We start from the raw sequence: 22,415 nt of genomic DNA, 5'->3' as shown, positions 1-22,415 counted from the left end.
CTTGGAGCCCTGGTGGCACAGTGGTTACGAGTTTGGGTGCTAACCAGAAGGTCGACAGTTTGAATCCACCAGGTACTCCCTGGAAACTCTATGGGGCAGTTCTACTCTGTCCTATAGGGTCACTATGAGTTGGAATCGACTCAATGGCAACAGAGAGTAGTGGTAGTAGTCTTTGTCTTACCATGAGCTCTGGCCTTGGCAGCTGGCTGCCCACCTTCAATCAGCACCTGAGAGTCTAGAGTCTACTATCTGGTTGTTTCTGTGAGTTGACAGGCTTTGGCTGTCCTCAGGCCCTCTGGAAATTGCCAGGTCTTTCTCCTGTGGAGCCACTGGGGGAGTTGGAACCGCCGACCTTCCGGTTAGCAGCTTAAATGTTGTGTCACCAGGGCTTCTTTCTGAAATTTTAGCCCCAGTGTTTTCATATTTTCTTTCCTTCTTAGCAAATCTAAGCAACTACTGGCCTGCTTCTGCCCTTCTAGGGTTTTCTAGGGAAAAGTATGGGCAGTTTGGTTACTTTGATAATTTCTGTTACTTGCATTCCCTTCTGCCACCCTGGCTGTGAACAGCTGAAAAAGGCAGCAAGATGCTAGAAGACCCTCAGAGAGAAAGCTGCAATAAGCCTTCATGGACATTATCCAGGTATTTCTTTTTTTAACGTGTCTCAAAGCCATAATCAAATGTATCCCCACCCCTGTTCTGATAACACACCTGATGTCCAGATCTGGGAAGCTTTGTTGGTCTCAGCACTCCACAGCATGCGATGGAGCGGGAAGGCTGTGAGTTGAACGTCTGTTTGGTCTTTGTTCCCCTCCCACAAAGTGGGGCGCCATGGCAACCACCTGACACAGGAGAGGGGTCCATTAAGTTCATTCCTGTAGGTGGGCAACATCACCAATGGGCCACCACAGGGACGAGATCATTAAAAAGAGTTCCCTGTCAATCACTACGACTTGCCACTTTATTCTTCAAAATGCTGTCCATGTGTAGCCTGTGCCTTCTATTCCCACCGCCTGCTCCCACCTCAGTACAGCCTTCCTCCTGCACCCCCTTCTGTGGCTTGAGGCCTGCAACCCTTCAGCATAACTTTGCAAGAAAAATCTCCCAGAAATTCTGCTCCCCTTACCCCATTCTTCTGCTTTGTTGTTGTTGTTAGCTACCATTGAGTTGGTCTCCAACTCATGGTGACCTTGTGCACAATGGAATGAAACACCGCACCATCCCCATGATCCGAATTGGACCATTGTGACCCATAGGGTTTTCACTGGCTGGTTTTCAGAATTATATTGTCAGGCCTTTCTTCCTAGTCCGTCTTGGTCCAGAAGCTCCACTGAAACCTGTGGAGCATCACGGCAACATGCAAGCTTCCACTGATAGACAAGTGGCAGCTGTGCATGAGGTACATTGGCTGGGAGTCAAACCTGGTTCTCCCACATGGAAGGCAAGAATTCTACCACTGATCCACCACTGCCGCCATTCCTTCATTTAAACCTAAAATAGCTCCTCATTTCCTTAATCTCAAGCATGAACACTTCTGTCCATTTCAAGTCTCCCTGCAATATGGTGTTCCCTAGTTTGTCAGCCTTATCCCTTATTTCCCACCACTCCACAGTGGGGCTCAGGTCAACATCCTCTCCATGCTCTCCCCTCTGAGACCAGTCCTCAGGTCTCAGGGGTGCTCCCCCTGCCCGTGTCATTCTTAGGATGCTCTCAAAGCACCTTGCCCTCCTCCTTCCTAGTACCCAGCACAGTTGTCTTTAACACGTCTCATGTGTCATTTTTGTTTGCTGTCTGTCTCAAGCCCTAGGAGGGCAGGGACACTGTTCTTCTCTCTCACCAGTGTCTCCCCAGCACCTACCACCTTGTCTGATGGAAGGTAACTCAGCTAACTCATTGCCGTTGAGTGGATTGCGACTCATAATGACCCTACAGGACAGTGTAGAACTGCCCCATAGTGTTCCCAAGGCTGTAATCTTTTTTTTTTTTTTTAATTGTGCTTTAGATGGTTTATACAGCTAATTAATTTTTCATTAAACAATTTATATACATATTGTTTTGTGACATTGGTTGCCAACCCCTCACTGTGTCAACACTCTCTCCTTCTCGACCTTGGATTCCCCATGCCATTCGCCCAGTTTCCTGTACCCTCCTGCCTTCTTGTCCTTGCCGCTAGGCTGGTGTCCCCATTTAGTCTCGTATACGCGGTTGAGATACGTGTATTATTGTTTGTTTTATGGGCCTGTCTAATCTTTGGATGAAGGGTAAACCTCAAGAGTGACTTAAGTACTGAGCTAAAAGGGTGTCAGGGCCATAGCCTTGGGGTTTCCCCAGTCTCTGTCAGACCAGTAAGTCTGGTCTTTTTTGTCTGTGAGTTTGAATTTTGTTCTACATTTTTCTCTAGCTCTGTCTGGGACCCCCTATTGCGATCCCTGTCAGAGCAGTCAGTGGTGGTAACTGGGCACCATCTAGTTGTGTTGGACTCAGTCTGGTGGAGGCTGTGGAAGTTGTGGTCCATTAGTCCTTTGGACTAATCTTTCCCTTGTGTGTTTGGTTTTCTTCATTCCCCCTTGCTCCAAATGGGGTGAGACCAGTGGAGTATCTTAAATGGCTGCTCACAAGCTTTTAAGATCCCAGACAGTACTCACCAAAATAGAATGTAGAACATTTTCTTTATAAACTATATTACACCATTTGAGCTAAATGTTCCCCAAGACCATGGTCCTCAGCCCTTCACCCAGTAATTTGGTGCCTCAGAAAGTTTGGATGTGTCTGTGAATCTTCTATGACCTTGCCTTGGTCAAGTTATGCTGGCTTCCTCCATATCGTGTATGATATTACCCTTCACCGAAGTTACCACTTATCTATTGTTTAGTGTTTTTCCCTCTCCACCCCTCCCCTCCCTCGTAACTATCAAAGATTGTTTCTTTTTGTGTAATCCTCTTAATGAGTTTTATAATAGTGGTCTCATACATTATTTGTTCTTTCGTGATTGACTTATTTCATTCAGCGTAATGCCCTCCAGAATTCATCCATGTTGTGAGATGCTTTGCAGGTTCATCATTTCTGTTTGTCGTTGCGTAGTACTCCGTTGTGTGTGTGTACCATAGTTTATTCATTCATCTGTTGATGGGCACTTCAGTTGTTTCCATCTTTTTGCTATGGTGAATAATGCTGCAATGAACATGGGTGTGCATATGTCTATTGGTGTGATGGCTCTTATTTCTCTAGGATATATTGCTAGGATTGGGATAGCTGGATTGTATGGGTATTTCTATTTCTAGCTTTTTAAGGAAGCACCATATCATTTTCAAAAATGGTTGCGCCATTACGCATTCCCACCGGCAGCGCATAAGAGTTCCACTCTCCCCGAGACCTTTCCAACATTTGTTATTTTCTTTTTTTAAATTCATGCCACTAATATCTGGGTGAGATGGTATCTCATTGTAGCTTCGATTTGCATTTCTTTAATGGCTAGTGTTAGCGACCATTTCCTCACATGTCTGTTAGCAGCCTGAATGTCTTCTTTGGTGAAGTGTTTGCTCATATCCTTTGCCCATTTTTTAACTGTTGTCTTTTTGTTGTAGAGGTATTGGATTTTCCTAGAGATTAGTCCTTTGTTGGATATGTCATAGCCCGAATTTTTCTCTTTCCCAGTTGGTAGGTTCCCTTTTTACACTTTTGGTGAAGTTTTTTGATGAGCATAAGTGTTTAATTTTTAGAAGATCCCAGTTATCTAGCTTATCTTCTGCTGTTTGTCTGTTGTTAGTTATGGTTTGTACCCTATTTATGCTGAGGCTATAATATTTCAGGAAGCAGACTGCCACATCTTTCTCCCGAGGAACAGCTGGTGAATTTGAACTGGTGACCTTTCAGTAAGCAGCTGAGTGCTTAACCACTGCACCACCAGGGCTTCTTACATGGGAGATAAGTCTCAGCTAATATTTGTTGCTGGAATAATTGTGTAAAAGAAGCTACTGTCTCTCCCTGAGGTGGCCTGCCCCTCACTCACCTATCATTTGAGGCCCAGGAGACAAGCCTTACCTAAGAAGCCTTCTCAAGCCCTGGCTGACTCTTTTTTCTGAACTTCTCTGGTGTACACTATGCAGTCTCATACTGTTGGCTGATTCAGAGTTTTAGCCTTGACCCCTTAACTAGAGTAGAATATTACTGGGGCTGCACCTCCCACAAATCAGGCATGAAGAGGGTGCTTGTTAAGGATTGAATTTTGTCTCCCCAAAATATGTGTTGTAAATCTCTCACCCCTATATCTGTGTATGTAGTTTCATTTGGGAATAGGGTTTTCTTTGTTATGTTAATAAGGCCATATCAGTGTAGGGTGTGTCTTAAACCTAACCACTTTTGAGTTACAAAAGGAGTAAATTAGGCACAGAGAAGCAAGCAGAAATGGAGGGGAACGTACACACCCCTTGGAGATGGCCAAGGAATCAAGGAATACCAGGTCTATGGAAAGTGAAAGAGACCTTTCCTCAGAGACGACAGAGAGAGAGCGTTTCCCTAGAGCTGGTGTCCTGAAATCGGACGTACGGTCTCCTAAACTCTGAGAAAATAAATTAACTTTTTTTTTTAAAAGCAGTTGTGCTCTTTCCGTTACAGCAGTACTAAGAAACTAAGACACTGCTCTAAAACAAACAACTCTTCCCCCTTCTACCAACCCCCCGAACAAAGAATAAAAAATGAATGTGTTGTTGATTTTTCCCTTAGGAAGGATCTGGATACACCATGATCAAAATCTCCATCGAGGAGGTCTTTGAGGAAGCTCCAGCCAGATCAGCTGCCCTCAAAAACCACCCGGCCCTTGAGAGCTGAGCTGGAATAGAAGCTGTGTGTTTAACCGACTTATCCACTAAGTCATGTTTCTTTTGTTCGGGAGATCATCACACTTCAAGATAGAAAAAAAAAAAAAAAAACTACTCCTCAGCCTTTCCTAAATAATGGATTTACACGTTCTAATCTTTTGAAGCATTTCAAATCTGTGTGGATTTTGTTTTGCTTTCAACCATTATTCTCTTGCCAGCTCGAGGAGCATGTCTTCTGAGATTTAAAGAGTTAAGGCTGGCTATTTTTTATGTACTGGGTACTGGGTACGTACTGTACACATTCCCAGTCAACTTAATTATTGACCTGGCTTGTAAATCATTCATGGCTTTCCAGAGGTATCCATATACTTCTGCTGGCAGCAAACAGAACCTGGGCTATTTGTGGAATGGAGGTTGGGGTCAGGGAGAGTTGGAAAAACTAGGAATAACAACACTTCCTTTCCTCCCTGAACTTTAATTGCCCTTTAAATAAAGCCAAGGCTTTCTTCTTTGGCCACCTGCTCAGAGCCGCTCAGTTAAGTGTCAAAGCTTTCGTTTTACTAGCCGTTGTCCGTGCCACTCCACCCCAAGGATACCAGGTGTCTTTGATGTCCCCTGGGAGTGAAATAGCTGGGACCAGCCATTTTGTCTGGAGTCCCTCTGGGGGACAGCCAGGGCTGTTAGAATGCAACATTTTAGCATTTTAAGTAACTCTTCTAATCCTATCCCTTAAGGGCTGGGTAAGAAGCAACATCATGTTTCAGCTGCCTGCTGGTGAGCCGTTTAGGCAGGTTTGTGGTTAACCAAGGCCATTCACCCGGTAGGCTACAAGACTGTTTAATTGTAGCAGCGTTTGGTGGAAGGCGGCACCTCTGTGGTGTCTGGTATCAGCCTGGCCTGCCTAGCTTTAAATGAGAGGAGAGCTCCAGTCAGGTCTCACAGGCTGCAGAGTTCAGCTTCAGTGCCTGTGAAAACAGACATCAAAGTCCTTAATCAAAGAGCTGCATTCCCGTTGTCTAAATGGCGACCAATCCCCACTCTTTTGAAGGAGCAGAAACCGCAGGTGACAATCAAGCCCTTAGTAGAACCAGCCATCTGGTTTGTTTATCCTCAAGTCCTGGTACTTATCACAACTGAAAAGAACCGTTAATATGTCTCAGTCCATTTCACAGACAAGGAAATGGAGGCCAGGAAAGTTTTCATGAATATTGGCTGCTGTCGAGCCGACTTCGACTCATGGCGAGCTCATGTGTGTCAGAGGAGAACTGTCCTCCAAAGGGTTTTCAGGGTCTGACTTTTTCAAAAGTAGATTGCCAGGCCTTTCTTCTAAGGTGTCTCTGGGTGGACTCAAACCTCCAAACTTTCAATTAGCAGTCAAGTGAGTTAACCATTTGCACCACCGAGGAACTCCTTTTCATCATAGATAGTGTCTGGTTTCATCACTAATCATCGACCTAGAATCCAGTACTCCTGTTTTCCAGGCTCGTGTTTTCTGTCCATCATACCATGAGTTGTTTTGGTCGAATTGACTATACAGTGAAACCTGAGGAAGCCCGTATCTGTGTCAGGCAGAAACCTGTCAGAAAAGAAAAACTCAAGTATCTTCCACCAAAAAGAGAGATAGAAAAGTGTTAAGACTGCACCCTGTCAAACGTGGAAAAGTGTGAGACCGGAAAAACAAGGCAGTCCCACTGAGTTTCGGCTCTCACAGATTTCACTGGAAATAAGTCTTCTTTATATACTCAAGGTTTAAATTAATATAAGCTGGAAATAAGCCTATTTCTTTCCACCTAGAAAAAAAAAATAATGGGAAGAGGCTCTTTAAGGTAAATTACTGAATATTTAAAAGGCCAAAAGATGATGTCATAGTTTACCAGAGCTGGAGGCAAATCATTCTCAATTTGTTCAGTCGACATAGCCTGGTTCCCAGACAGTTCCAGGTGAGTGTCTGGAAGCACATTTTCCCCCCTGGGGAAAACTACTGGAAGAGCCAGGAAGCTTTTTGGGCTTTAGAATTGTCTCTTTGTTTCCCTTGGATGCGTGGTAGCTCATTGGTGTGGAATGGGGAGAATCCAGATGAGACCTACAGGTGAGTTTTTAATAAGCTCTGAGTGTTATTTTACAAAGATTACTATTTTACAATCCTTGCAGACTGCACTACAAGACATGGCACTGTGGTCACTTGAACACTTACAGAGGCTTCGAAGGGCCTGAGATTTCAAAGTCAAACTACGCAGGAGGGTGACCCTCAAGGCCTGACATCAACCAGCCACTGTCTTTCTCACCAACTTCATTTTCCACCTTTGGTGAACATCTGTGAGTCAAACAGATTCTGTTTCTAAATTCTACTGTCACTTATCAGCACTTTGGGCCAGTTGTGCATAGGAAACACTTCATTATATATATTTTTAATTTATTTATCTAGTTAAAATAAATATAATTATTTAATTATATTTCATTTAATCATCATGAAAATCCTACAAGGTAGATGTTATCATCTCTAACTTTCAGGTGAGGAAACTGAAGTTCTGAGCCAGTAAATGGCTTTCTCAAGTTCACATAATTAGTAGCATCTCTGGGGCTGTCTTTGTTCTACAATGCCTCTCTAGCAAAGCCTACTTAGTATCTAATAACTAAAAAAAAAAAAATAAAACAAACTCAGCTTAGAGCATGTGACCAGAGAATGTTGCTGTCAAGAGAATTTCCTATCATGTGATTTTAGAGTTTTGCCTGTAAACTATTATACACACACGTATAGTTGTTAATTTTTCTCCTTCTCATCACTTCATCACCAGGATGAACTTCTTATCTGGCTTGATTCGTGAAATCTCTGCCCACCAGCTGCAGAGCTTTGTCACCTGAGTTGCTGGGCAGGGCTCTGGGCCTCTGAGGCATAACTCTGTGTGTCATTTTACTGCCTCTGTGTGACTGAGTCAGGGGTGGGTGGTGGTGGGGCCACCTTGTTTACTCCTGAGGCTGTGCATGTTTTTCAGGACTATCCGTTCACTGGGGAAGGTATGACCTTTGTGTAAGGGAGGAGTTTAAGGAAATAGAGACCAGAAAAACTGCCTGAATGCCCACCAGAAATGCCACGTCAGACTGTCAGATTCCTGTTGGCCTCTCTCTCCACACCTGTTTTGTTTAAGTAATTTGAGGAGGCTCCAAACCCTAGTTCTTACCAGTTCTCTCTCCTCCATCAGTTTCAGTTTCGCTGCTTCTGCCAAGTTGAGTAGATGAGCCCAGCAACCCTGATTCCTCAAGGGGTCCTGTGCCATCCCAGCCCCCTGGGTCAGGAAAGTAAAAACCCACCCTAGAGTATACATATGAGAACATGATTTACCGGACATTTTGGTTTAAAACACACACACACACACACATATGTATATGTGTATGTATGTATGTCTATATCTATCTATCTATATGGAGTCCCTGGGTAGTTAATATATTCAGCTGCTAACTGAAAGGTTGGGGGTCTGTGTCTACCCAGAGGCACCTCAGAAGAAAGGCCTGGTGATTACTTCTGAAAAATCAGCCGTTGAAAACTCTATGGAGCACAGTTCTACTCTGACACACAAGGGGTTGCCATGAGTCAAAATCGGCTTGACAGAAAATGGTAGGTTTTGCTGCTGTTAGGTGCCATCAATTTGATTCTGGCTAATTATTGACTCCATGTGACAAAATAGGACTGCCCCATATGGTTTTGCAGGCTGTAATCTTTACCGGAGAGACCACTAGCTCTTTCTCCTGTGGAGCAGCCGGGTGACTTCAAATTGCCAACCTTTTGCCAACCAGCTGAGTGCTTAACTGTTGCACTACCAGGGTCCTTAACTGGTAGGTAGGTATACACACACACACACACACATATATATATGAGCGTGTATATATGTATATACAAATTTGATAATATTGGGCCATTGTGTCTCTAAGAGCTGGCATAGCTCCTGGGGTTATATAGTTTATAGTATGTATAGTTATATTGTTATACAGTTAGTTCATCTTTAGAAAAAAAAAAATTTTTTTTTTTTTTTAACAACTTTAGGCATAGTTATATAGTTACATGGCTATATAGTATACCAGTTATGGAGTATTTTTCCATGCTGGAGTTAAGGCGTAGCCTTTATATTGGGGAAAACATTCTTTTATCTGACCCTCCTGCAAATTAGCTGACATTAAGTCTCTATTATTTTCACTTACTCTACACTGTTAAAATTAAGAACTATAATTGTATATACATCCAAAAACCAAACCTGTTGCTGTCGAATCAATTCCAACTTATAGTGACCCTATGGGAAAGAGTAGAACTGCCCCATAGGGCTTCCAAGGAGTGGCTGGTGAATTCGAACTACTACCTTTTTGGTTAGCAGCCCAGCTCTGAACCACTTTGCCACCAGGGCTCCGTATATACATCAGGATTTATAATTTATCATTTTATCTCTATCTTTATTTGTCACATTTATTAAATCAACTTTTATATTGCCTCATCTTAATTTTAAAAGCATCTACCTTATATTTACTCTCTTACAATAAAGAAATAAAACAACAACCAACCAACAAAAGATGTTTGAAAGATGGCGTTTTAGAAATGTGTGGCCCTGGATTCATTTCTGCCTCTGAATTGGGTTTCTTATCCCTGGTCTTGGTATGAATTAAGTTCCCTTATACAGGGTTGCTATGAGTTGGAATAGACTCGAGGGCACTGGGTTTGGCTTTTTTTTTTTTTGGTTTTATCTCTATCTGGCAGAGAGGGTGCTCAGTGGAATCAAGATTGTTACCGTGGGAATATCTGCAGCCTTCCTCCCTTCCCAGCCAACCAAAAGTAATGCTGTAATAGTTAGCCCCATTTCCTCTCTCTTCCCCCCCCACCGCCCCCCCCCCTCCCCCCCCCCCCCCGCCGAAAAGGAAATGTTTTCATTCCTTTTAATCATTGGGGGAGTGGCTGTATTAATGTGCATAATAAAGGGATAGAAAAGAGGAGGGAAAGAGGAAAAACACATTGGTGGGGCTCAGTTTAGAGAAAGGCTTGGGGGAATTATGCAGAGATGCTTCAGAACAGTGCAGCAGAAGTGAGTAAAATGACTGGAGGAGAAATGAGAGTTTCTCATTTCTCTCTGTTGCTGTGTACCATAAAGGGGTCCCTCGGTGGTGGTTTGCACTCAACTACTAATCTAAAAATTTGCTGTTCCAACCCACATAGTGGCACCATGAAAGAAAGGCCTGGCAATCTGCTTCTATAAAGATTACAGCTAAGAAAACCCTGTGGAGCACAGTTCTACTCTGTGAACAAATGGCATCACCACAAATCAGGATTGACTCAACAGGTGCACCTATATTTACCTTCTCTTCATGATGTTCAAGGACCTCAGACAAAGGATTGGAGTCTTTAAAATTCCTTTTATTGCTGGACTGTATTTCTTTGACCACCACACCGCCCTGAGAATGAACCATGTAGATCCTGTTTATACAGGTTATACCTGAACAATATTTCTGTGTCCCCTGCATTTCTGGGGGCTTCTACTACTTTGTTCCAATTCATAGGCACAATGTGATGCTCACACAGCATCATATTTAGCTATCTAAGGTGGGGCACAGTAGTTTGAATGGGTCTATATATATATATTTTTTATAGTAAATCTAGACTTAATTCACCTCTAGTTTACTCAGTTTCACAAAAACAAAAGGAGCTATTTTTTTAGCACGAATGAGAAACATTCCAACTAGAGTTCATTTAAATAGTGGGTGGGGGAGGGACCCAAACCCATTGCTATAAGATTCGATTGACTCATGGAAACTCCATATGTTACAGAGTAGAACTGTGTTCCTTAGGGTTTTCCTGGCTGTCATCTTTACAGAAGCAGATCATGGTGCTGCTGGATAGGTTTGAACCAACAACTCTTAGGTTAATAGTTGAGTGTAAACTATTTGCACCACCCAGGGACCTTAACAGTGAAGACTTCCTCCAATCGTATTGACTAGAGTAATATGTGTTAGGTGAACCTCAATATATTTCAGGTTTGTTCCATCTGCTTGTCTGGAGGAACAAGCTTGTCTTATAGAAATGTAGTCAGATATGTATACATAGAAATGTAGTCAGAACAATTTTTTAGATGGAATAGAGATTTTGCTGGTGTCCTTTCAAATGGTATTTTTAATTAGAACAATCTCCACTGTGATAAGTTGTCAGAAGGATGTGGTGCTTTATTTATTTGTAACAGAAGTATCTTTAGTATTTTTTCCCATGTATTTTGCTAGAGAAGTTGTTTAGATTGTCAGGTTTAAAATGCATTCTCAAACAATGTTCACAGCTCAGCCTGTCAAGGGCTGTCATGGAGGCCAGGAGATGCATTGCTATTCTTCCCTGAACTGCTAATGCCTTAGAGTTGGGACTTCTCTCTCATCCTTGGGGAAATGGTGTACTCTTAACTTTGGGGCAGCAGACTAATCACTTTTCGTTCATCCAGTTTTTCCTCTCAGGTGTCTTAAGTTTGTAAAAGAGAAGTTTTAAGTGATTAACAAACTGGGGGCTAATTTGTGGTGGTCATAGTCTCCCTAGATCTTTTTAGAACAGAAAATGGAAACTTATCTGTATATCCTAGATTTTTCTCTGCACTATTTCAGTCATTTAACTGATTTTTGTCTATGCAAGACCTAACGCTCTGGTTCTCTGACTTTCTCCATTATCTAAGCATTTTTTCCTCTCCTACCTTCCCATCTCATCTCCTGGGCCTTGACTTATAGCTCTGGCTACGCTAAAATTTCCCCAGGCCTTCCAAAGTCACCTAATCCAGGAAGACTCCCCTGATTACCTTGGGTGGAAGGGATCATGCTTTTCTCAAAATTTCATAGATGCTTATTTTGTATTATTACATGGCTTGGCTCCCCCACTAGGTTGTTGACTCATGAGTGTAGTAATGTCATATTGATAGTGTCCAATGTCAATTACCCCCCCCCCAACTTTTTACAGGGAAGCGCCATCCAAGTAGTCAAAGGCAGAAGTTGTCTTTGGTGGGAGCTGGAGCTGCAACCTCCTGCCAAGATTATGGAGGTTCCAGGACCTGAGGACCAAGCCAAGCCAGAGTTCACAGGAGGACTGAAGTCCAAATAACATTGCACACACAAGTGAACATGAAATCCAAGGGGTCCAAAAGCAGGGATCTGAGTCAGGTCTTCAGAATCTAGAGTTTGAAATTTGCAAGTAAAAATTAAAGGATGATTGGGGTCAAGGCTGGGGTCAGAAGAAGGAACATGCTTAATAACATTCGTGAATAGAGACTAGTTATATTTGAGGCCAGTCAGGGAATAGTCAGGCAGACATATATGAGACACAAACGGTACATAGTGGTCAAATACATGAATGATGGTAGGGGAATAAGACAGGATAATTATCTTTTATAGGCAATCAAACATTTTTGACTGAAGCTAGACTCAGTAAAACATTTTGTTTTAATGATATTATGGGCATACAAAACTGATGACTTATTTCCTGGGCTTAAATTGGTTATTTCATCTTTTTTAAAAAATATGATCCCATTTATCCTGAGAAGGATTCCTGGGTCATGTGGTAATTCTATGTTCAACTTTTTGAGGAACCACCAAACTTGTACCATTTTACAGTCCTACCAGCAATAGATAAAAAAAAAAAAAAAAAAGATAAGTATTGAAAAATTATGTTTTGAAAGAATAATAGCATGGAAAATTCTCATTATATAATATTCAGCAAAAAATGGGTTATAAAACTACGTATTCAGTATGATTCCATTTTGCTAAAAATTTTTTAAAAGGACCAGATTGTGATAAATCAAAATGTTAATAGTGAGTATCTTTAGATGTTGGGATTATAGGTAGTTTTTGTTTCCTTCTTTATTTTAAAATGTTGGTAATAAACAAGATGACTTTTATCATTGTTGTTGTTATGAGCTTATAAGTGACATAATAGTAATAGTGATGTAATAGTGACTCAGTGTACAATAGAACGAAACACTGGCCAGTCTTGCACCATCCTCAAAATTGTTGTTATGTTAAGTCCATTGTTGCAGCCACTGTGTCAATCCATCTCATTGAGGGTCTTCTTTTTCGCTGACCCTCTTCTTTACCAAGCATGATGTCCTTCTCCAGGGACTGATCCCTCCTGATTACATGTCCAAAGTTTGTGAGACGTGGTATTACCATCCTTGCTTCTTAGAAATAAATAAATGTTATTCATTTTTAAATATGCCAAGAAATGGCAGAGTACCGAAATATGGGGATAACTAAATTATTCCCCCGCGTGTCTGTCAGTTTGTCATACTGTGGGAGCTTGTGTGTTCCTGTGATGCTGGAAGCTATGCCACCGGTATTCAGATGCCAGCAGGGTCACCAAGGAGGACAGGTTTCAGCTGAGCTTCCAGACTAAGACAGACAACGGAAGAAGGACCTGGCAGTCTACTTCTGAAAAGCATTTGCCAGTGAAAACCTTATGAATAGCAGCGGAACATTGTCTGATATAGTGCTGGAAGATGAGCCCCCCAGGTTGGAAGGCACTCGAAAGATGACTAGGGAAAAGCTGCCTCCTCAAAGTAGAAAAAAAATAGAGTCGACCTTAATGACGTGGTTGGAGAAAAGCTTCCGGGACTTTCATTTGCTGATGTGGCACGACTCAAAATGAGAAGAAACACCTGTAAACATCCATTAATAATCAGAACCTGGAATGTACGAAGTATGAATCTAGGAAAATTGAAAATCGTCAAAAATGAAATGGAACACATAAACATCAATATCCTAGGCATTAGTGAGCTGAAATGGACTGGTATTGGCCATTTCGAATTGGAAAATCATATAGTCTACTATGCTGGGAATGACAACTTGAAGAGGAATGGTGTTGCATTCATCGTCAAAAAGAACGTTTCAAAATCTATCCTGAAGTACAACGCTGTCAGTGATAGGATAATATCCATACGTCTACAAGGAAGACCAGTTAATACGACTATTATTCAAATTTACGCACCAACCACTAGGGCCAAAGATGAAGAAATAGAAGATTTTTATCAGCTGCTACAGCCTGAAATTGATCGAATATGCAATCAAGATGCATTGATAATTACTGGCGATTGGAATGCAAAAGTTGGCAACAAAGAAGGATCAGTAGTTGGAAAATATGGCCTTGGTGATAGAAACAATGCTGAAGATCAAATGATAGAGTTTTGCAAGACCAACGACTTCTTCATTGCAAATACCTTCTTTCACCAACATAAACGGCGACTATACACATGGACCTCGCCAGATGGAACGCACAGAAATCCAACTGACTACATCTGTGGAAGGAGATGATGGAAAAGCTCAATATCATCAGTCAGAACAAGGGCAGAGGCTAACTGTGGAACAGATCATCAATTGCTCATATGCAAGTTCAAGCTGAAATTGAAGAAAATCAGGGTAAGTCCACGAGTGCCAAAACATGACCTTGAGTATATCCCACCTGAATTTAGAGACCATCTGAAGAATAGATTTGATGCATTGAACACTAGTGACCGAAGACAGGATGAGTTGTGGCATGGCATCCAGGACATCATACATGAAGAAGGCAAGAGGTCATTGAAAAGACAGGAAAGAAAGAAAAGACCAAGATGGATGTCAGAGGAGACTCTGAAACTTGCTCTCAAATGTTGGGCAGCTAAAGCAAAAGGAAGAATTGATGAAGTAAAAGAACTGAACAGAAGATTTCAAAGGGCCTCTCGAGAAGACAAAGTAAAGTATTATAATGACATGTGCAAAGAGCTGGAGATGGAAAACCAAAAGGGAAGAACACACTCGGCATTTCTCAAGCTGAAAGAACTGAAGAAAAAATTCAAGCCTCGAGTTGCAACAGTGAAGGATTCTATGGGGAAAATGTTAAATGACGTGGGAAGCGTCAAAAGGAGATGGAAGGAATATACAGAGTCCTTATACCAAAAAGAATTAGTCAATGTTTAACCATTTCAAGAGGTGGCATATGTTCAGGAACCGATGGTACTGAAGGAAGAAGTCCAAGCTGCTCTGAAGGCATTGATGAAAAACAAGGCTCCAGGAATTGATGGAATAACAATTGAGATGTTTCAACAAACAGATGCAGCGCTGGAGGGATGACAGTTTCCTGGACAACTGACTGGAAGAGATCCATATTTATGCCTATTCCCAAGAAAGGTGATCCAACTGAATGTGGAAATTATGGAAAAATATCATTAATATCACACGCAAGCAAAATTTTGCTGAAGATCCTTCAAAAACGGCTGCAGCAGTATATCCACAGGGAACTGCCAGAAATTCAGGTCAGTTTCAGAAGAGGATGTGGAACCAGGGATATCATTGCTGATGTCAGATGGATCCTGGCTGAAAGCAGAGAATACCAGAAGGATGTTTACCTGTGTTTTATTGACTACGCAAAGGCATTCGACTGTGTGGATCATAACAAACTATGCATAACACTGCGAAGAATGGGAATTCCAGAACACTTAATTGTGCTCATGAGGGACCTTTACATAGATCAAGAGGCAGTTGTTCGGACAGAACAAGGGGATACTGAATGGTTTACAGTCAGGAAATGTGTGCGTCAGGGTTGTATTCTTTCACCATACCTATTTAATCTGTACGCTGAACAAATAATCTGAGAAGCTGGACTATATGAAGAAGAGTGGGGCATCAAGATTGGAGGAAGACTCATTAACAACCTGCGTTATGCAGATGAGACAACCTTGCGTGCTGAAAGTGAAGAGGACTTGAAGCACTTACTAATGAAGATCAAAGACCACAGCCTTCAGTATGGATTACACCTCAACATAAAGAAAACAAAAATCTTCACAGCTGGACCAATGAGCAACATCATGATAAACGGAGAAGTTGTCAAGGATTTCATTTTACTTGGATCCGCAATCAACAGCCATGGAAGCAGCAGTCAAGAAATCAAAAGATGCATTGCATTGGGCAAATCTGCTGCAAAGGACCTCTTCAAAGTGTTGAAGAGCAAAGATGTCACCCTGAAGACTAAGGTGCACCTGACCCAAGACATGGTATTTTCAATCGCATCCTATGCATGTGAAAGCGGGACGATGAATAAGGAAGACTGAAGAAGAGTTGACGCCTTTGAGTTGTGGTGTTGGCGAAGAATATTGAATATACCACGGACTGCCAAAAGAACGAACAAATCTGTCTTGAAGAAGTGCGGCCAGAATGCTACTTAGAGGCAAGGATGGCGAGACTGCGGCTTACATACTTTGGACATGTTGTCAGGAGGGATGAGTCCCTGGAGAAGGACATCATGCTTGGCAGAGTACAGGGTCAGCGGAAAAGAGCAAGACCCTCAACAAAGTGGATTGACAGAGTGGCTGCAACAATGAGCTCAAGCATAACAACGATTGTAAGGATGGCGCAGGACCGGGCAGTATTTCGTTCTGTTGTGCATAGGGTCGCTATGAGTCAGAACCGACTCGATGGCACCTAAAAACAACAACAACAAAATTATAGTTGGTTTTTATTGTTATGCCTTGAGGCTATCAAAGTATTTAAGTAATGGGTAATAAAATTAGTTGGAAACACTACTCAACAATTTAAATCTATATTTTATAAGTGATAGCAACAGAGATAATAATCTCTTTGGATTTTTTTTCCCCCAAATCCATATACTTTATTGTGATACCTTTAATAGCTATGGATTGCATAGCACTACTTACTTTGAAGTTTCTCCTCCGTGTTTCTAGAATTTAAGGAAAATATTCTACATCCAATAAGTCATGCAAAACAATAATAGTGATATGGCTAATTTGATTTGCAAGCTTAGTATATACTAGATATTTTACTTTTTAAAAAAATCTTTGCAACAGCTGTATGAAATAGGTATTATTATCCCCATTTTACAGATAGAGAAAGTGAGTTCCAGTGAAGTGAAGATCACACAACTAGGCTGTTTGACTTCAGAGCCAGGAATCCTAACACGGCACTCCTCAAAGAAAGAATTTTAGATTGCAGTGGGGGAAAAAATGAGATAGAATCTAACATTCAGCATAAAGAAGGACTTCCAACCAAGGTCTGTGCTGGAATGGACTCTGGCGCCAGATTGAGGTTGTCATGTGAGGGCAGCTTTAGAACAGGGTGGGACAGATACTGCCTGTGGCATGGCCTCATCCTTTGGTTGCAGATGGCCTCCATTCCTTAAATGGCTGCACAAATGGGAAAATAAGTTATCTCACAGGGTAGCAATTAGAACCAGGTGTAACAGAAAATTCCCAAGTCCTTCAGCCTTCTGGAACTCACACTTTTCTTTCACATCCAAATCAAATGGCTCAAGCCTCCATCCTCTATTACATGGAAATCTAGCTTCCTCCCCACGATTTTTAAAGATTTCCAGGGCCACCCTGACCACTTTCCTCTCCCAGTTCCTGCTCTGGTTAAATTCTGGAATGGCCCGGTGTTGCCTTGCCTGTGCAGCCACTTCTTTCTCCACATGCTTCCTCCCTGCCAGGCCTTGCTCCCTTCTTTTATTCTCGAAACAACACCTACATTTACTTATTAATACCATGGTAGGTGGTATTAGGAGTCCCTAGGTGGGGGAAATGGTTAACATGCTCAGTTGCTAACTGAAAGGTTGGAGGTTTGAGTCCACACAGAGGCACCTCAGAAGAAAGTCCTGTGACCTACTTCTGAAAAATCAGCCTTTGAAAACCCTATGGAGCACAGTTCTATTCTGACACACAGGGGGTCGCCACGAGTTAGAATCAACTCAACGGCAACTGGACTGCTTTAGGTGGCGTTAACACATCTATCCAACTTTTCGTTAAGGTTTGGGGTAGCAAAAGGGAGTTACAGAACCACCTAAAACACCAAGTCAACATCAAACAAGTTCTTACAAGTTTCTAACGGGTTGTCTTAAGTCTCAATCCTTGCTCTGCCTTCTAAATCACTGGGTACTGCTTCTGTCTTCCTTGGAAATCCCCCTCCCTCTTCATCCGCTGTCCTCTGTCTTGAAGTTCTAGGGCCAGTCTGGCAAACCCGAATTATTGTATTATGCTGAGCAATCCAGCTCTTTTGTCTCCTTCCTTTCTTCCAGACCAGACCCAGTAAACTGTCCTGCCTAACCCTTTCATGACAACTGGGATGTGTAAGTCACAGTTACATTTTTGCCTCATTGGCTTCTTGGAGTGTTAGTGTCCCACTTAGAATATGTGCTGCCTCTAACAGGAACGCATATAACTAGTTAAAACTGAAGAAGCATTCGTTGGTGCCAAAACACTGTGTTTAGGTTATTGCATGAGGTGGTAATCCTGGAGGTGTGATTCTGTAAAACTTTTGTCTCTTTTGGCTTTTGAACACTGAGATAAACCTTGTAAGTATACATCTACTCTTGACTTACCGAGCATTTTATTATCTGACATTTCACATTTACAACAACAGTAAAAAAAACATATTATTCGACTATTTTGCATTAGTGGCCCCACCGACCACATCCTCGCCACACAGCTCGTCTAGGGCACGTGGAAGGAAGAGTGGCGCCGCACCAGGGATCTTAACCCTAGTCTGGAACCTGCGGGGTGCCCGTGTTCCAGCTCCTCCTGGCTCACGCTTCCCCATCCTCATCCCGGTTCTCTCCTGGCACCCGCTACCTTCTGCCCTCTGCTTGCCTCACACAAAGGCACCAGCTAGGGGATCCCAGGAGTGGAGCATGGGTGGTGGGTGGTGCTTGCTTCTGCAGAGTTGCCCGCTGGCCGAGATTGCCACGCACCACCCGGCCCACGTCACTGCGCTTCCTGTACCAAGTGCTCTGCAGAGCCTGAGCTAGGATGCTGGGCAGCTACGGACACCTGGCCTGCAGGCTGCAGCATGGGTTCAGATTCTGATTAGCAGAGCGAGGGCGAGTCCATGACCACTGCAGGTACAGAGGGATCACCGCCACCAAGCTGGGAGGACTGGGACCAGGAAGGAGGGGCATAACACCAATTTTTGCACAACAACCTGGTCTTTGGAACCTAACTATGTCGGTAAGTGAAGAGTGGCTGTATTTACTGTTTGCTGTCTGTTATTTGGAAGTTGTGTTTTTCATAGTAATGTAATGTTCCAGTGAATAACTTATTTTCAGGTGCACTACATTATAAGCACCCGTCGTAGTGTCCTTGACATACCGTATACACGTTTCTTGCAATCGTCAAGGACTTCTCTTCCGGTTTATGAACTGTAAGTAGTTCTTTTGTGATAAAAACTGGTCATTGTAGTAGTAGTTTTCCCAAGACACCAAATTCTTTTGTTCTTTTTATGTGAACAGGAGGCTGGAAATAGGCAACTTCTCCCCTTGCGCATTCTTATATTGGTTTGGAGATATGGTATTGGTATTATCCTGCTTTTACAGAACCCAGAATAATTTTTTTCTGAAAAATTCCTCTTTTTTAAAAATGGACTCTTTGAAGGACAGAGGAATTCTAGACAATTTCTTTTCTTTATCTGACAATCAGGATGATTCTGAGGAGGAGTGTGATGAAGATGCCTCGGACAAGCTTCCCCGTCTCGTGGAATCTAAAGCTCTTTTTGATGACAACAACAAGGACGCTGACATGGTATTAGAGGATGACGAAGCAGTTGTTGTTACAGAAGAGAGGACTGAACCACATGATGATGCCTGTGATGACAGTGAAGAAAATGAAGGTGAATGGGGCAAAGATGTCTACTACTTCGAAAATATAATGAACTCGCTTCAACAATATGCCAATGTTTACCCCGTCTTGATCCATGAAGATACAGAAGTAGATTATTTCTTATCTGTATTTACCAAAGAGATTTTGGAAATTATAAAGGACCAAACCAATCTTTATGTGACCCAGGAGTACACAACACAATACAGAGGGCAGGAAACTAGAATGCCATCTAAAAACTGGCAGCCTACAACTGTAAAGGAAATAAAGACATTCATTGGTGTGCATATACTGATGGGTATACACTTCTTGCCAGAGCTCAGACATTACTGGTCCAGTGACCCCTTCTTAGGTGTTACTCCTGTTGCAGAACTTACGACTAAAGCAAAAGTCAAGGATCTGACCGAGAACATACACAGCAATGACAATTCCAAAGCCATGAACCAAACGGAACCTGGCTATGACCGGCTTCACAAACTGCCTCCAATTTTCCATGCCCTCAATAGCCACCTAAGAGAAGCATATGTGCCATCAAGTGTCATGGTAGTTGAAAACATGGTGCCATTCAAGGGCCGTTCATCAATAAAATAATACATGCCAATGAAGCCCGTCAAATGAGGGTACAAATTTCGGTGCTTGGCTGACTCAAGAACTGGCTTTGTAAGTCAGTTTGCTATCTACCCCAGAAAAAAAGGCATAGATAATGACTCATCTCTGTCCCTTGGTGAGAGCGTTTTACTTGGACTGTGTCATTCATGTAACCATTCTCATAGGCTCATTGCCTTTGACAATTTTTTTCTTCCTACCATTTCAGGAAAAGGGTGATCAAAAGGCACAGTGTGAGCAAATAGAAAGGGGCTACCAGAAATGATGAAGAGGAAAGAAATTACAGCAGGGAGAATTTCTGTTTCATACTAAAGGAAGTGTGTTAGCAGTAAAGTGGCAGGACAATAAACCGGTGACAGTTTTGTCAATGTTGCACAAGCCAAAGGACATCACTAGTGTCAAAAGAAAGAACAAGATGATTCCTCCTCAACAATCCCTTGCCCAAGAACAGTTGCACATTACAATGCAATTATGGGAGGAGGACACCACTTCAGCCGGAGATGTGAGAGGTACAAAATTGGAAGGTGCTTTTTCAAATGGTGGCATCGATTGCTATATTTCCTTGTAAAGCTGTTTGGCATTGCAAACAGCTTTACAACATGGAACTGTAACAACAGGGGCAGATGTGACTAACTTTCCTTCAGGCTCATGCTTATTAGGAAGCTTACTGTGGACTGCGAAATCAAAAGAAGAGGAAGACCCTCCTTTCTTGTGAAGAACAAGCCAGGAGTAAGTGGGGTGCCAAATGACGTATTACTCTGACAGGTTGGAAAGCTTTTACCTGTCAAGGGATCTAGAAGGTAATGCAGAGAATACAGCACTAAGAAGAAGAAGACTCAAATAACATGTATATACAGCCATTGCAGGATGTTACCCCATGTTTCCAAACGTTTCACACAATACAATAAAATTGCTAAGATCAAACAATCTTTTTTTCAAGCCTCATCCCACCTATCCTACCACCACAGTCCACTAGGACATATGTGTCACACGTAATATTTATCAAAATCCATCTTACCTACCAAAAATTTAAAGAGACTCCATGATTTAGCATGCATTCCATTACTGAAAAAACATTATATAAAAAAAAATCTTACAAATAAAAAATAGTTTGGTCATGAAAGGGCTAAAGTACAAGTGGAGGAGGAGAACCCAGTCACTTTTGTCTCCAGTCCGACCTGCGTGACCATGGGTGAGTCATGTAGCCACTCTGAGCCTTGATTTACTTGTTTGCATGGAAGGGGATGGGAATAGTAGCATTTATCCCCAGGATTATAGTGAAGGGTCAGTGAACATAATTCACTTAGCACAGGAGTCAGGGCTCAATGACTGTCAGTATTATTTCTCTGAGTACTGCCCTACTGACTTTTTCTATACAACTCCCAGGGACCTTCAGTTTAATTTCCTTGCCTGCCAGGTAATGAGTCCTGCTGCTTACCTCCTCCTATCTGCCAGAGGGAGGTGAGGCCTGTCCATCAGAGACTCCCGAGGCACATTCTGAGGCCTTTACTCATCCTGTGAGTGGCCTTTTTTTTTTTTTTCGATGTAGATGAAGGTAAAGAATCTGAGTGCCCTGAAAGCAGCCAGGCCTGCCCCCACCCCAGGGACAAGCTGCTGTGCTCTGTTGCTCAAGTGTTTGAAATGTACAATGAACCACAGGAGATGAGATCACAGACAGTCACGTGGCCCTGAAGCCTTGAAGTAAGGGCTGCTGAGGGTGACTCAAATGTTAGAAGCAGGGTTTCCTTTGGAAAGATTGGGAGTGGGTGGGAAGGTACGGGATGACGGATATAGGATGGAAAATAGAATTTTAGCAGTGAAATTTTTAAAGTGCCTGTAGCTAACTACTGATGAGGTATTGGTGGTCCAGTGGTAGAATTCTTGCTTTCCACGTGGGAGACTCAGGTTTGATTCTCAGCCACTGCACCACATGCATAGCCACCACCTGGCTGCCAGTGGAGGCTTATGTGTTGCTATGATGTTGAACAGGTTTTAGTGGAGCTTCCAGACTAAAGATGAACTAGGAAGAAAAGCCTGAGGGTATACTTCTCAAAATCAGCCAATGAAAACCTTGTGGATCATAATGATCTGACTTGCAACCAATCATGGGGATGGTGCAGGACTGGGCTGCACCTAGGGTCAGTTCCTGCCCTTCTCCCGCTCCACTGGTGTCTGTGCTTCTCAATGGCAGGAGCTTGACATTGGTTATCTGTGTTCAACAAATGCTTTGCAGAGTGCCTGGCACAAAAGACCTGCCCGTGTGCTGGAGTGGAATGAAGGGACTCTCAGGGGCACCCTCTATAAGCCGGAGAACATGGGTTTTCCTTATGTTATGGTGCTAATGGCCATCTGTGTTCCTGGGAAGAAGAGA

General features: G+C 42.5%; 1 protein-coding gene and 1 long non-coding RNA gene across 3 annotated transcripts in view; both read left to right on the top strand.

The window, feature by feature from the left end:
- Window positions 1–6,827: 6,827 nt before the first annotated feature.
- On the top strand, window positions 6,828–21,042 carry LOC126084126 (uncharacterized). The gene is made up of 2 exons (XM_049898389.1): window positions 6,828–6,903; window positions 19,262–21,042. The coding sequence occupies exon 2, from the start codon at window positions 19,361–19,363 to the stop codon at window positions 20,027–20,029; it is 669 nt and encodes a 222-aa protein (XP_049754346.1). The 5' UTR covers window positions 6,828–6,903; window positions 19,262–19,360; the 3' UTR covers window positions 20,030–21,042.
- The window catches only part of LOC126084133 (uncharacterized), a 74,390-nt gene continuing 58,876 nt past the window's right edge, over window positions 6,902–22,415 (top strand). For both annotated transcript variants that reach the window (XR_007518951.1, XR_007518950.1), the window contains exon 1: window positions 6,902–7,130. This is a non-coding gene — a long non-coding RNA (uncharacterized LOC126084133). The remainder of the gene's footprint in view (window positions 7,131–22,415) is intronic.

The sequence above is a fragment of the Elephas maximus genome, chromosome 1, assembly GCF_024166365.1.
Source record: "Elephas maximus indicus isolate mEleMax1 chromosome 1, mEleMax1 primary haplotype, whole genome shotgun sequence".
NCBI lineage: Eukaryota > Metazoa > Chordata > Mammalia > Proboscidea > Elephantidae > Elephas > Elephas maximus.
Note: the sequence above shows the minus strand (reverse complement) of the source record. Positions and strands in the feature narration are given on the sequence as shown.

What these genes read in the sequence shown, in the direction of transcription:
- LOC126084126 (XM_049898389.1), top strand. Translation starts at nt 19,361, where the DNA reads ATGGTATTAGAGGATGACGAAGCAGTTGTTGTTACAGAAGAGAGGACT.